Raw genomic sequence first — 14,372 nt, 5'->3', positions numbered from 1 at the left:
TTCGCTTTATACACCTTCCATACACTTCTTAAAGGTCAAAATAGGTCACTGATCTAGAATGACTCAGGTCAACATGTTGTTTTTAGGAGCATACTGCCTAGCGTAAGCTTTGTCGCTTATCCAAATGCAAAACTCAAAGCAGTCTTGCATGACTTTGGACACCATGGTCTTAAAAAGGTCAAACGATGTCACTGACCTTATATGAGCATGTGATTTCTTGCTTAGAACAGTTATCTAGATTCCAGAGGTCCTTTGGAACCAACCTGAAATTTTACCTTTTTTGGCCGTATGTGACCAAAACTTTAGGGACCTTACCTAGGAACCTAGGAACCAAAGTCTAGGAACCTTAAACCTTGACCTAAGTGAGTTTACGTACAGGCCAACACACCCTGTGAATTTGGTGTCTCCAGCTTTCTTAGTTCCTGAGATCTCAGAGGGCTCATATTGACCGCCGCGCGAGCGAAGAGTATCCAACCGGCCACCCGGTCGGGTGTTAACGGGCCGTCTCCGTGTGATGTATGTTGGAGCTCTCCTCGAGGTGTGACAGGCACCTCCGGAGAGCTCATTCTACGAGCCCCCGGTACGCACGCCTGCTTTTTGACCCCTACGAAAGAGCAATTAGATCGATCTGCACGGCACTTAGCATGGAACTAAACAGTACTTCCACGGTTGTTCTGAGACTGTATTTAGTTTGAGCTTCATGAGCTCCTGTCACCGATGCATTTAACCCATGGTGCAATCAAAAGTACCTGCGGTTCCGCTGAATAATTTGATGTGAGACATGAAGGCATGACATAGGACGGGTGAAAACTTGTAAATTGCTATCATGGGTATCATTTCTTTGGTTTATGATAAGCATACGGACGGACAGATGCTTCACCATCTTAATGAAAATCATGAGTAACGCTTTATGTATTTTTGAAGTAGTCTTTACAAAGCCGATTTCGGGGCGAGGCTCAAGTCACCCACAAAAAGGTTGGAAGGTGATGAAATAGCTCAAAGTCATATAAGCTGCCAAACAATTCTGCTCTTAGCCGCCGCCCGAACGCGGTTCATGAAGTTTGATTTCCCAATAAGTACAATTGTGTGTTGATACTGCACCAGAGATACAACGCACAATTATTTGGTTTGTTCGGTTAGGAGACTATCTTACTATCTTCTTACTTTTCGTCGCTAATACCTGCACACAAATATGAGACGTGTTTGCCCGTAACTGGTGGAGGGCAGGAAGCGGTTCGCCTCGTTGGCTTCGCTTTATACACTGTTCGCTATCTTGGTAAATTTACTTTGAGAACAACACTGAAACATCGTAGCAGTACAAAAATATATTTCCTTCATTTCCTTCGACTGTCGGTGTGGTATTACGAAGGTGAAGGTACAAGGCAGGAGACTGACAGGCTTCCGTAGCGGCCCGGCCTAGCCCTCCCATAGCCAGACAAACCCCTCCCTCCCACTCCGTCTCGCCACAGCAAGAACCGATGGCGCGTCACCACGCCTTCCAAGAACGTCACCGCTGACCACAAGTGGGAGGCCACACATCGGCCGCCCAGAACGCACCCTCGCCCCGAAATATCCGCCACTGATGCATCGCTGCCGCGCCGGCCGCGTCCCCACCGCGCCCCGGCTATTCGCGTCTCCGACGTGTGCCGCCTTGCCGGAACAGGTGGCGCCGGCGCCGAGACGGCCGGCCCCTTCCGGCCGCGTCGACGGTCGTCGGTCATCGGTGCCGACGCGGATAAGAGCAGCAGCGGCGGCGACGGCGCTCCAGAGGCGCGCGCGCCCCGTCGGAGCTGGTCTGTGCGCTGGTTCAGCCGCGGGCGACAGGGGAGAGGTGCCGGCACTTGGGGACTCTCGCGCTGCTCCACTGCAGGGGTGCAGGTGAGAAGAGGCTCTTTGTGGTCTTCCGACACTGCGGGATGGGATGTGTTGTTGCCGTTGCCATCCATCTGGAACGATTTTTTTGGGGGGAAACGACTATATTCGTTTTGTTGCAGGCATTGTCCGGTAAGCCACGCTACTCTCAATATGCTTACATTTGCAAACACGTGGAACAACTCGAGAGGTTGATGACATACCGATTCGTCGAGAATAACTGGTTCATGTAACCAGGGCCACAGACGTCCAAACTGACTGAAGCAGCTCAACCACGAGTACCCAGCGGCATACAGCAGGGCTCTACGGGTGGCCGGCGAAGACATTCTGTACATACAGTATTCTGGCCCAGTATTGGTTCAAGTCGGCATGGACCACCGTCAGCAAAACCACCGTTCCAAAATGGCAATGCTTACGCTATTCTCCGTTGGATGCGTTGGGTTGAAAGGCTATTAGACTGACTTGGACTATTCCAACTACAATGTTTGAAATCGTTTCCGGTTATTCCAGTTAGTCATTTCGACGAGACGGCCAAGTTCTGAACAGCGTCAATCCCACTTTCTGTGACGTGCCACCGCTTTGAACTGCGTCAATCCCACTGTTTGTGACGTGCTCCTGCTTTGAACGACATCAATCCCACTGTCTGTGACGTGCTCACCGCTTTGAACGGCATCAGTCCCACTGTCTGCGACGTACTCCTACTTTGAACGGCGTCAGTCCCACTGTATGTGGCGTACTCCTGCTTTGAAGGCATCAATCCCACTGTCTGTGACGTACTCCTGCTTTGAACGGCGTCAATCCCAGCTGTCTGTAACGCACTCCTACTTTGAACGGCGTCAGTGCCCACTGTATGTGACGTACCCCTGCTTTGAACGGCGGCAATCCCACTGTCTGTGACGTGCTCCTGCTTTGAACAGCGTCAGTCCCACTGCATGTGGCGTACTCCTGCTTTGAAGGCATCAATCCCACTGTCTGTGACGTACTCCTGCTTTGAACGGCGTCAATCCCACTGTCTGTGACGTGCTCCTGCTTTGAACAGCGTCAGTCCCACTGTCTGTGACGTGCTCCCGCTTTGAACAGCGTCATTACCAACGTCTGTGACGTACTCCTGCTTTCAACAGCGTCAATCCCACTGTCGGTAACGTACTCCTGTTTTGAACAGCGTCAGTCTGTCAGTCAGTATGTGACGCACTCCTGTTTTGCGCAGCTGTTTCGTCTTTTTACGCACTTGCCGCAAAATGACCCCCCCGTTGCTGAAATGAGAATTATTCCTAGCTCACGTCGTTTATTATATGAGATCAAGTTTTCGAGGGCAGAAATAGACAGGTAATTGGGCTTTTGCAACTTTGCGTAACTCGAGCCTGCCTTGTAAATCCCTATTCAACTTTCTGGCGTTGAGCTTGGATGCTGAGATAGTGGCGTGAGTTCGAAGTACCCCAGGCAAGTAGGCACATTTTCATGTTGAGGAATACGCCAAAACTGACGCGTAATGCATTGCTATTCACTTTCAAAAGCATCAAGGAGCTTGTTGGTGTCAGTTACATGTGCTGGGAACTGAACACTGATAGCGATACGCTTTTTACATCTGCATTCGACACACATTAGAGCTGTCGAGCCGGTCTACAGACTGTGCTCGTTAATCGGGCAACTCCTGATGGAATGTAGTTTTGCTTAATCAAAGCAGGGCAGATTTGGGATGCGGCAGTGACCCACATGGTCTACATCTAGGTTTCTCATCTCATCACGGTTTTCAGCCATGGATGGAAAGCAAGGTATTATCACGTGAAGTTGTGAAGCCGCGTCGCTCCTGTCATCATTTCTTTATCATACTGACTACGAACATGTAGCCACGAAGGAAATGCGGCACTTGAACATGCATTGGAATGTCTGCTTCTGGAATGCGTGAGATGCATCTGAACTTCGATACCCTCGCCTTTAATGGCTGTCCGTTTTTCCAATGGACATAAAGTGAGACAAGAACATAAACATATATTGGGCTCAGCACTCACACTTGAAGTGGGGTTCGAAGTGGGGTGAAGTAAAGCGAATTTCGTACGATCTCGACAATGTCCATCACGTATCATCGCCACTTCCACCGCCGGGTTTTTGCATTAACTTTAGAACGTAAATAGATGCGGTTCTCCAATGTTGCGTATATTTTCTGTTCATTGCTCACCTTGAAGCGTCTTGCAGCTGCCTTGCATGAAAGTGTTATTCCATAAAATGGTCCGTACCCATTCCCGTACTAGGCTAACAATTGGAAAGAGAATTTTGGTACATTTTCTGTTATATTGTGTTATAGTTATATTCTGATGCAGAATCACTGTATCAGCGAAAAAATTGCCCTTTCAATAGTTTTGGTGTGAAGGTTTCTATTTCGGTTGAACACAGGGCCTTAGCGGGCTAGGCAGGAGTTACAGAAGTTATCCCTCTTAATGTCTCCCGGGCTTAGCAAAAAAGCGGCGGAGTGGAGCGACACGAAATTTACTTTAACTTTGTTTATTTCTATTTTGCTTCCTATGATTCCATTTTTGGCGGTGCAGCCGCCAAAAATGGAAGCACAGGAAGCACCGGCCCAGCCGCAGCATGGCACCGGCACAACGGCACTCTGGCAGCACCGGCACAGCACAGCACCCCGACTACACCGTCACCCAAGAGCCCAATAGGTGACGTAATCTCTCTTCCAGTAGTCCCCGTGCCCCACACAGACAACAGTTGTCGGAAACGGAGAGGCAGATGCGTCGTGATGACCAGCTCCCCTGTCAAAAGGCAACTGAGAAGGCCCAAGCGAAAAAACGCTCAGTGCTTTGTAAACAAAGCAGAAGAAAGCTAAAGTAGAACGGGAAAGCAACAACAGGAAGATGAGACCACTAGGAAGTGTTCTCTGCACATATGACATCTGTGTGTACTGCTCAGAAGGCGTGGCCGGGGAACATGGGTGTGACTTCTTTGATGCAATCGTTGCACGCATGAAGTGCAATGACGGGTCCAGCAGCACGGTTTTTCTCACGGTGCGATGAAATGAGAAATGAAAGAAAAGGCAATTTAGTCTTTACAGTGTAAAAGCTAGGAAAAATGTTCGTTGATTAACCGTTGAACAGTTGCAAGAAGTCAGTGTACTTCGAAGGTACAACAACTTCGGTGTACTTCAAGTCTCGGGATATCTGTTGTTAAATAATACTGTGCGAGCTCCGATATCACCTCAAATTTCGTATGTTGAGCCCTGAAAAGAGAAATGGGCAAATCTGAAAAGTGGGAAATGTCGAGGCATTCCACCTACTTCGAGTCAGAAGGACATGACCTAGGGTCATAGGTACAATTTTTACAGGATGCAACACGCATAGGCTACTCTTCCTGCAAATTTGGTAATTGAAAACGTGTTAGTCAGGCGACCACAACCATTGTTACACTCATACGGACTGCACGGAGAAATGGAGGGCGGTGCAGCTCCGAGGTCGGTGCTACCCCACAGTGTGACAGCTTTTTCAAAGCCACTCGGAAATATAACTAATTTGTACCCGCCTTTGACCACTCTCGAGAAGAAAAAAAAAACATTAAGAAAATTGGTAAGTGATTGCAAGCGATTCACTTTCCCGACACCCGCACCTCAAATTCCACCAGGATATGGGGCAGAAGGAAGGGGGTCGGTGCTCATCTTTCCTTCCCATGTCTGTCAAAAGTCCTCAAGTCTCTTTCAATCACCACCGCTATAATCTTTTGCTCATGGTTGGGGCACATGTAGCAAATCCTAGGCACGGTAAATATGCATATGTCATGACTCACCTGAATCGTTACTGGTCCAAAGGAGCCCTATTGCATGCACGCCAACAGCATTTCAACACGATGCCAGCAATGTTCATCAATAGCCTTAAGATGTTTGGCACGCTATACATGTAGCTAAAGCGGCTCAGCCAAGGCTTTGCATGCTATATGCAACGCTTCATGTGATGCCGTCCAGGTGGTCTTTAAAAGAATGAACCACAGTCACGAAATGTCCTATAACTGCATCGCACAATTTCCACATGGATAGTACAGTCGCATAGATGCGGCCCAGAGTGCTGAGAGCATGCCATTGAACGCCCATGGGGAGATCTGATAGCGTTGAGAAGCTTTTCACGGGTCCTGTCATCGAAGCTACGCCATCGCCATTGGGCCTTGTTCTGCCATTGACAGGAACACATTCTGAAGGCAATGGCATGCAATCAGAGCCGGAGCACCGTACTGTCGCAAATGGCGTCATAGCACTGAATGAAACGCAATTTCCTGCTGCGGAAGATTTGGAGGACTATTTTGAAATGAAAGGACGTAGCTGATTGGGCTGTCGCAAACGCTGAATATATCTTGGAAAGCTGTGAGCATCACAAATAACGCGACAAAACAGATCTATTGTCGGGAGACTGCACGCTGTCTGAGACGAACCAAGTTTATCCCCTTGTGGTACCCATTCTGTTGCGCCTCCTCGCCCGCGGCACCGTCAAAAAGGAAAGGCCGAACTCTGCATGGACTCTGTTCACTTGGTCACTGGTTCTCTGGAAGGGCCGAACTCTGTTCACTTGTTCGCTCCGAACTCTGCATGAAGTGTTCACTTGATCGCTCCGAAGACTCATGTTCTAAAGCCGTTTCAGTGGCCCGGTTGGTAAAACAGCGGACAACTGAGCACTCATAGCAGGCGCATAAGTCCCTGCTACACAAAACCGTACCGGAATGATTTGTCAATAAGTTGGCAATGGCACAATGGCACTTGGCCAAGAGCGGCAATCTGGCACCAATAGGTTATCGTGGTGAAACGTCGCACTGCATGTCACATTTTCGCAAACAAATTCTACATAGGTGAAAATGCTTTGTTGAGGTGGTGGTGTGTGGTGCTTACAACGAGCTGCGCTTGCTATAGAATTGAGTGCAAGCGCGTTCCTTGCAATACGTTCCAAACGATATTTGCTCTAAGCGTCATGTTCCGATTATATTGACTATTGCTTATGGTCCATGCTGCATACACTTAACATTAATGCACAAAAACAAGGTGATAGATTTTAACCACAACGCCTTTGGATATTTCTACACAATCACAAATCATTGGATAATTATTCCCCCGCGGCAAGTCACGTCATTGCCATTCGCTCCGACCACTGCCAGTCCTCCCCACATTTCACGCCCGTGCCGCAGGATGTCGCCTCTGTCGCGGCGGTGGCCGCTGCTGCTGCTCGTCTCCGCTGTCGCCGCCTACATCAGCCCGACGCCGGAGCCGCCCGGCGCCGTGCTCTACGATCGCTCGTGGCCGTACCCGGCCTCTGGCGGCGATAGCTGGCCGCCGAACCCCTGGGGTCGGCGCCTCTGGCGGCGGGCCGCGGGGGCCGGAGCGGCGCCGCGCCCCGCGTACCGCGGCGCTGTGGGACAGCCACACTGGATGCCGCCCCAGTTCTTGCAAGGCGCGGACGCGGAGCGTGGGTTACAGCGGGTCCTGTCGAGGCAGCGCAGGGTGAGGAGATGCCTGGCGCCTGTGCAGCGCCGCGGCTTGAGTCTGTCGAGTCATCTGTCTTTTACGGCTGATCAGTGGCGTTTGCGGTGTGGCTGAGCCTGCTGGGACAGCGGAAATTGCGATAATTGGGGAATTTCGGCCATTGTACTCCCCGTTATCAGAGACTGGTCACGTTTCCAGTCTGCCGGCCACATAATCTGGCAGTCATTTACTGTGCGATTACCGATTCCAAATATAGCAGAAAATGCAGCCCAAATCACATTTTTAGCCTATGTTTGGCAATGGCGCTTTTAGTGGCGCTACCTTGATATAGGCAATGTAATTTATGTTAGGAAATGGCATAAGAGTCAGCTCGATCATGGTTCAAATGTCTGAATGAAAAAAAACACGATTTGTCTAATTGTAATGCACTGAAGTATGATTGCAGCAGAACTGAATGATAGTTAATCATAGCGTGAGGTTCTATTCACCGCGCAACACCACGCAGTACTGAGTGGATAGGTATATTCAAGCGATACATGCTCATAGCAATGCCATTAAGATTACACACGTTATAATATCACTAGCTCCCATGCCTCACAAGCCTTCCCGACTAGTGAAAGCAGCCCAGGCTGCCCCAGTTGTCTTCTCCGAGAACCCTGCATACAAATCTTCCCGGTCCTGTACACAGGACAGCTCGTGGGTTCAGATGGTGGGGTCGCAGAGCCCCTGCATTATGTCAGAATCATTCCAGCGTTTTCTTCCCACTTTCAGTTCTGAGCCCATAACGGCCAGTGCTGTAATTTACCGAGATAACCCTGGGCGAATGATCACCAAACCGAAAGGGCACCACCCATGAATATGGAATGCGTGTATTACGTTCGGCAGAATTCTGCAGTCTAAGTCAAGTGGAAAGTTTTTAGTTTATTCGACTGCTACGTTCGTGTTCATATCGAGCCTCACGTCTTCGGGATGACTGCAGTGAGTCGAGGGCGCCCCACACCCTGCCCGCCCGTGCTGCCCTCTACACCTGCAGCACCGCCGCCCATTACAGTGTTGTCCCCTACACCTGCAGAAGCACGGCCGCCCTCAGCGCTGGAACATTGCGCGCCTGTGCGAGGAGCGCGGCGAATGCACGTGTTACAGCCAGAAGACGCGCGCCACCTACTGCTGCGACTGCGAGTGGGGCTCCTGCTTCCCCGGACAGGCTGGGGTTGCGCTGGAGGGCGGCCAGCTCCGGCGCATGGACCGGCTGGCGGCCGGTGACCGCGTGCTGACAGGTGATTGGTGGTGAGACCGAACCGGGGTGGAGGATCTGACGCGGCCGATGACGCAGGCCGGGCGGATTTCAACGAAGATCATTGATGACTATGCAGGCTCATTTACAAAGTTTGCATTCTTGTCTTCAGCTTTCAGAGGCTGTTCGATCGCACGTAGCAACGTATAGGTTTCGCTGCTCTGTCACACTGGGAAGGTAAGAAATGGGTTAACTTCACCATTCGATTCAGATCCTGGTTCAGTACAACTTACCGTGCGGCGCGCTGATAACGGATCATTAACACCCCACTCCCGACCCCGAGGAGCACGCGCCCCACCGTGACACCGCTCCCCTCTCGGCGCAGTGACCTCCGGCGGCGAGCTGACGCCGACCACAGTGCTTGGCTTCCTGGACCGGCGACCCCAAGCCACCGGCGAGTACCTGCACCTTCAGCTGGCCAGCGGGCACCAGTTGCGGCTCTCGGCCAATCACGTCACGTTCACGCGAAGCGGGGGTGGCGTCTACGCCAGCCAGGTGCAACCTGGTGACGAGCTGCTCGTCGCCGCCGCCAACAGCACCAGCTACAGCCCGGTAGTCAGCGTCCAGTACTCCATCATGAAGGGTAAGTAGGTAAGACGTAGTTTGCGCACTCCGCCAAGGATCTACATAAGCTTGTATCGAACTGATTACCTTTGCATCGACGACCATGAAACCAAGTCACGATCTTTACAGGGCTTTGCAGCACACAGTGATATTTGCTAGCAGGTGAAACCGTAATCAAAGTATCCAGTATTACAGCTTCTTATCATTAATTTTCTCTCCTGCCCACCATCGTCAAAGCTATTGAAATAGGTAAGGTTTCCCTTCTAGAGTGGCAGAGGTACACCAGCAGGGCTGGAAAAGCTCCTTTTCTGTCAGTAACGAAATTTGGCATCGTCTAAATTGTCACCTGGAGTCAAATATTTCAGAAACCATAGCAAGATATCTCTAAATGCAATAAATCACAAAAAGCAAGGCAAATTAAATGCAATGCGGCATGACCATCGAACATTTTCGTTTCGGGAGTTCCTTTGCACTAAAGTCTCATTTGCTGGCCATCAAACACTGAAAGAAGATTGAGACTAACCTAACATAATTATCAGACAAAGGTATACTTGACATAACCAGCCCAAATGCATGCAGTTTCCTGTCCAGTTGGGGGGGAGGAGATTGTGCCTCTTAACCAGGAATGTAGTTTCCTGCTTTTGGTTATCATTTTTGTCCATTATTTTTCATTTGTCATAATTTGGGGGTTCAGCCACTAAAAACTATGTTTGAGAAACTACACCCCTGCTGCTAGCTGCGGGAGAAAACTGCTTTAAGTGCATTTCGGAGGCAGGATTAGCCATTTTTCTTCCTCCTGCACCCCCCCCCCCCCGCCTTCCTTTTGCATCCCTCACCCATGCAAAACTGCATTCGTGTGGCCCTGCATTTACGGATAACATGGTTCTGCAAGTATCTGAAACAATATTACTTTTGTTTTCGTGACGTCGTCGCACAACTAGCTGAAAGCGTTGGCGACCTTCATTATCTTGGCACAATCAATGTCGGTGCAGAACTCGCACTCCCTAAAATGATCCCAATTATGTAGAGCGAAACCCATACAATATTGATATCAACGGATGCAAGCGATGTGTTTTAACTCCTCTAGCACCTTCATTTAGCTTTACATGCAATATGATGATGTACAACTAAAAGCGTTTTATTTCATGCCTGCCCACCGGTCAGCTGGGATGAAAAAAGCTTCTGATTCAACGGATGCAACCGAACTGTATATATGATATGACAAAAACTGACACTTTTACGACCCAATCGATGACAAAATTGCGAACATGAAAAAATGTCAACTGACTAGAACATTCTATAAAAGATCATTGTAGCTAGGCCAAACTCAAAGCTTAGTATTGGTTTGTGCTTGCTAACGCTTGCAGTGTGAGCATGCGTAGAACGCATGTCGAGACGTTGACGTTTCGCTGCATGAGGAAGTTGAGTCATAAGATGCCGCCAAATATAGTGGTGTATGCCTAGTTTAATCAAGATAGTTTTAAGCAGGTGGCAGAAACATATTATAAACTATACTATATCAGTGCTGACGTCACAGATCAGTGACGACACAGCTCCTTTCCAATATGATCGTCAGAATCATGGGTGGCCACAGTATTTAACTTGCATTTGAAGTTATAAAAAATGGAGATTGTATAAAAGGCATAATGGTGACGTCAAACACCATCCTAAACACTCACATGGGCACGCAGAGATCCACGGCTCCGCGAATCTCCGGCCCTTGGAGAGGATTTAGCATAGGAGAGAAGAAATATTCTCCACCACGGAATCGGAGCTGAATACGTGATGAAAACCAATAAAAGTGGCATTACACACAAGCACCGAATTTTTTATTGATCTACAGAGTGTCGCCACAGAAATATTATCTGAGTGTAAAGCGAAAGTAGGGGTTCTTGTTCGCAGTTGGGCAGAACGTTTGGTTTTGTATTTTTGTAATTATTTTCCATTTTGAGATCTAACTCTTATCTAAGCTGGGTTTTGTCGATCACTAGGTTTTAAAAAACCATTAAGATCCTAAACAAGCAAGATGAAAAAAGAGAAATAACTTGAAGCAGCTGTATCGTTGACCATTGCTATTCCGTGCACGCTATTTATGAAGCTTTCCGGCGTTTTTCTTAAGCCGCGTGCGGGGCCGTGGCGGGCGGTGGTAGCGTAATTGGTTGATAGTAGAGATAAAGACAGGATATGAATTCACCTTACTGTCATACACGAAAAAAGTATTGTATCAGAATCAACGTCCGTGAGTAGATGCAGCAATGCTGACTTTGCACGGCCGCCTTGCTCTATGGGGAGAAAATGATTCCTCCACCCCCGCCGCGTTGACCTCTTTAATCTCAAATAAGTGGTGCAAACGATGTTCTCCCGATTTTGACCGAGTTTCTTCTCAAAGTTGGGGAGCAGCACTCCATCCAACTAAATACGAAACTACACCGCGAGCCCCAAATTAAGTATATCAAGGTCACGAAAAGCCTACGTATCACATTGCTCCAGAATATTTCCCTTCGGTGAGGAAGGTTATGCCTTGGCTAGAACGCAGCTGCACTAACTACTATCCCCCAGATGCTCCTATTTATATCATTGTGGCTTGCTTGACATTTCAATCATGAATTTGTCATGATATGCTCTAGGGAATTGTTTAACAGGTGCACAACCTTTTGAGCATTGCTTTCTATCATCCTTAATTATGACTCACGCCTTAATAATAGAATTGCCAGTATCAGCAACTTTTTATCTGCTCCTTACTTTCAAAACACACAGTAGTTGTGACCATAGACTTAGAAAACGAACACTTACTTCGGAAGCTAGAAAATGTAAGAATTGCAAGCAGCCAATCTCAAATGGCCTTTGGCAATCACCGACCAGACCAGCTAGAGTGTGGTTTTACTGTCATCTGCTGACAAAGAATGTCATTCAGTGCCAACTGTGAGTACAGTGCAAACTCACCTGGATTATTCTGTTCTTACTACACGCCATGGTTTTAGAGTTTGTGTTCTCTCCCGCAAGTGCCAAAACCAAATTTCAGATGCCGAATGTGAGAGACCTACAGCAGCGATGCTCGACCTCTTACCTCAAAGCCGCTGTTCCCCTCAGTGGCAGGAAGCCCGAGATGAATCCTTGACGTGTGTCGCCCCAACGACCTCCCTTTACCTCTGAGGCTACAGCTCAGGCATCCACAAACGAAGATCCTAGATCGGCAGGGCTTTTCAACGCTGTTACATTAAAAAACAACGGACGATTAGCAGCATCGTTCTAGCCATTCAGCTTCTCACGGCATGAATGCAACCAACAGCAGCCCACAGACTTCGACGCTTTAAAACGCTGCGCAGCAAACTGATCACGTCCGTCGCAAGATGCTGTGGCCAGCCAAGATTCTTACGACTAGAAAGAAGCCTAGTTATTTCGTATTGTATACCGTTAAGTGTGTGAAGTGAATATTGGCTGAAAAAATCCGTGAAAATCACTGATCTGCGCGGCACTGGAAGAGCAGTGTCGACACCGATTTGTGGCGTCAGTACTGATAAACTTTAATTTGTTGCATGTTTCTGCCACCTGCTAAAAACTGTCCTGATTAAGGCTGCTATGTTTGGCGGCATTCCATGGCTCAACTCGCTCATATATCGAAACGTCAACGTTTCGACATGTACTCACGCTGCAGGCGTTAATGAGTACAGACCAATATCAAGATTTAATTTACGTCGAGCTGGTGTAAGCTGGTGTAACATGGTCTTATGTGTTGAAATTCGTGTTTATTTTCACAATGTTGTCACCAATTGCTTCTAAAAAGGTGCCAGTTTTTATCATCGATCATATCCGGTAAATCAGAAGCTTTTCACCCTTGTACGCCAACGTGAGTTCCCTTCTCTCGTGAGCCGACGGCCGTCCCCACGCCTAGGCTCCGATGACCGTGCGCTACACCCACGCTCCGCCGTTCCGTCCGCAGGAGCGTTCGTGCCTCTGACGGAACACGGCACTCTGCTAGTGGACGGTGTCTGGGCCTCCAACTACGCCTCGTTCCCGCACGCGCTGAGCCACGCGCTGACAACGCCGTTCCGTCTCTGGCCGGCGCTGTTGTCCGAGAGGTTCGTCGTCGCCGACAAGAACGTGCTGGTGGATGGCCTGAAGCGGCTCGGTCGGCTGACGCTGGGGGCGTACAGCGGCGGGGTGCTCCGTTTGGTCTCGCCCTGAGCACCAGTCGGCGGCGCCGCGCGGAGGGGTACGCCGCGGCTCGGTTGTCTGACGTTGGGGGCCTACGGCGGCGGGGTGCTCCGTCTGGTCTCGCCCTGATCACCAGTCGGCGGCGCCGCGCGGAGGGGTGCGCCGCGTGGAGGTCGCTCTTAGCGCACCAGGGGGAGGAGATCATCCAGTGTGGTGGGTTATAGCCACGTGCGGGTACAGAATCAGGGCGGGCTTTACTACGCTTGCATTGATTTTATTTGGGTAATGTAATATGTTTTGAGCCGTAGTTTTCCGATTTTGTGGTGGATCTCAGTACATTTGCACTGACAAGCGTGAGCCAGATGCCGTTGCCAGATTGCTTGCACGTTCTTGATATATTACTTTTTAAAAAATGTGTTTGCATTGCTTTGTAGTGGTGTGTAGCTTTAGTATGGTGCATTGTTACGATAAGTAAAGCTCCTGTTTTATGCGTTTTATTTCAGTCACTGCGTGTCGTCTGAACGTTTATCTTATTGCAACTCTTCGAAAACATTAGACGCCCATTTTGCTTAATTTGTCGTCACCTACAACAGCATATCATATGTAAGGCTAATCGACAGCGGTTGTGTGGAGCGGCGATCAATCCAACAGTCCAGCTCACCGCGGCGTAAAAGCTACGCTTAGGCGATCTCTACTATGTGATTTGCAGCGACTGGCGGCAGCCAGAAAATGTGAATGTTGCAAACAGTTATCTCGCGTTTGTTGTATTTACACACATATGGCTCTTTCAAAAGACAATAAAATACAATAACAATATGATTAGTCTATAAGACTGGGAACCCCAGAAGGTAGCGCCAGGGAATGCTTTGATTAACGGTTCGAGCAGGCTGTTCGCCGATCCAAGCAGCGTCGTGTCTGAATCATCCTCTGAACTTCCCCACTCTTCCAGTTCCACCAGTGTCTCAGGCATACCGTAGCTCTCTCGCGTTATCCCTCAGTCCCCTCAGGTCCTGGCCGGTTTGTACCAAC

The 14,372-nt window shown here is 49.1% G+C and overlaps 1 protein-coding gene across 1 annotated transcript; it reads left to right on the top strand.

The window, feature by feature from the left end:
* The first annotated feature begins 1,731 nt into the window (after positions 1 to 1,731).
* On the top strand, positions 1,732 to 14,369 carry LOC119107364 (desert hedgehog protein B). The gene is made up of 5 exons (XM_037230795.1): positions 1,732 to 1,878; positions 7,036 to 7,348; positions 8,403 to 8,607; positions 8,950 to 9,207; positions 13,129 to 14,369. Exons 2-5 carry the CDS (start codon positions 7,037 to 7,039, stop codon positions 13,371 to 13,373), a joined length of 1,020 nt encoding a protein of 339 aa, XP_037086690.1. The 5' UTR covers positions 1,732 to 1,878; position 7,036; the 3' UTR covers positions 13,374 to 14,369.
* The last annotated feature ends 3 nt before the right edge of the window (positions 14,370 to 14,372 follow it).

Source organism: Pollicipes pollicipes, unplaced genomic scaffold (assembly GCF_011947565.3).
Source record: "Pollicipes pollicipes isolate AB1234 unplaced genomic scaffold, Ppol_2.1 Scaffold_6686;HRSCAF=7923_pilon_pilon_pilon, whole genome shotgun sequence".
NCBI lineage: Eukaryota > Metazoa > Arthropoda > Thecostraca > Pollicipedomorpha > Pollicipedidae > Pollicipes > Pollicipes pollicipes.
The sequence above is the reverse complement of the archived record's forward strand: the minus strand, read 5'-3'. Positions and strand labels throughout refer to the sequence as shown.

Bases quoted from the DNA above. Each gene is read 5' to 3' on its own strand.
- LOC119107364 (XM_037230795.1), top strand. From the start codon at position 7,037: ATGTCGCCTCTGTCGCGGCGGTGGCCGCTGCTGCTGCTCGTCTCCGCT. The intron at 8,608-8,949 runs GTGATTGGTGGT...CTCTCGGCGCAG, and splicing joins CGGTGACCGCGTGCTGACAG to TGACCTCCGGCGGCGAGCTG. The intron at 9,208-13,128 runs GTAAGTAGGTAA...TTCCGTCCGCAG, and splicing joins CCAGTACTCCATCATGAAGG to GAGCGTTCGTGCCTCTGACG.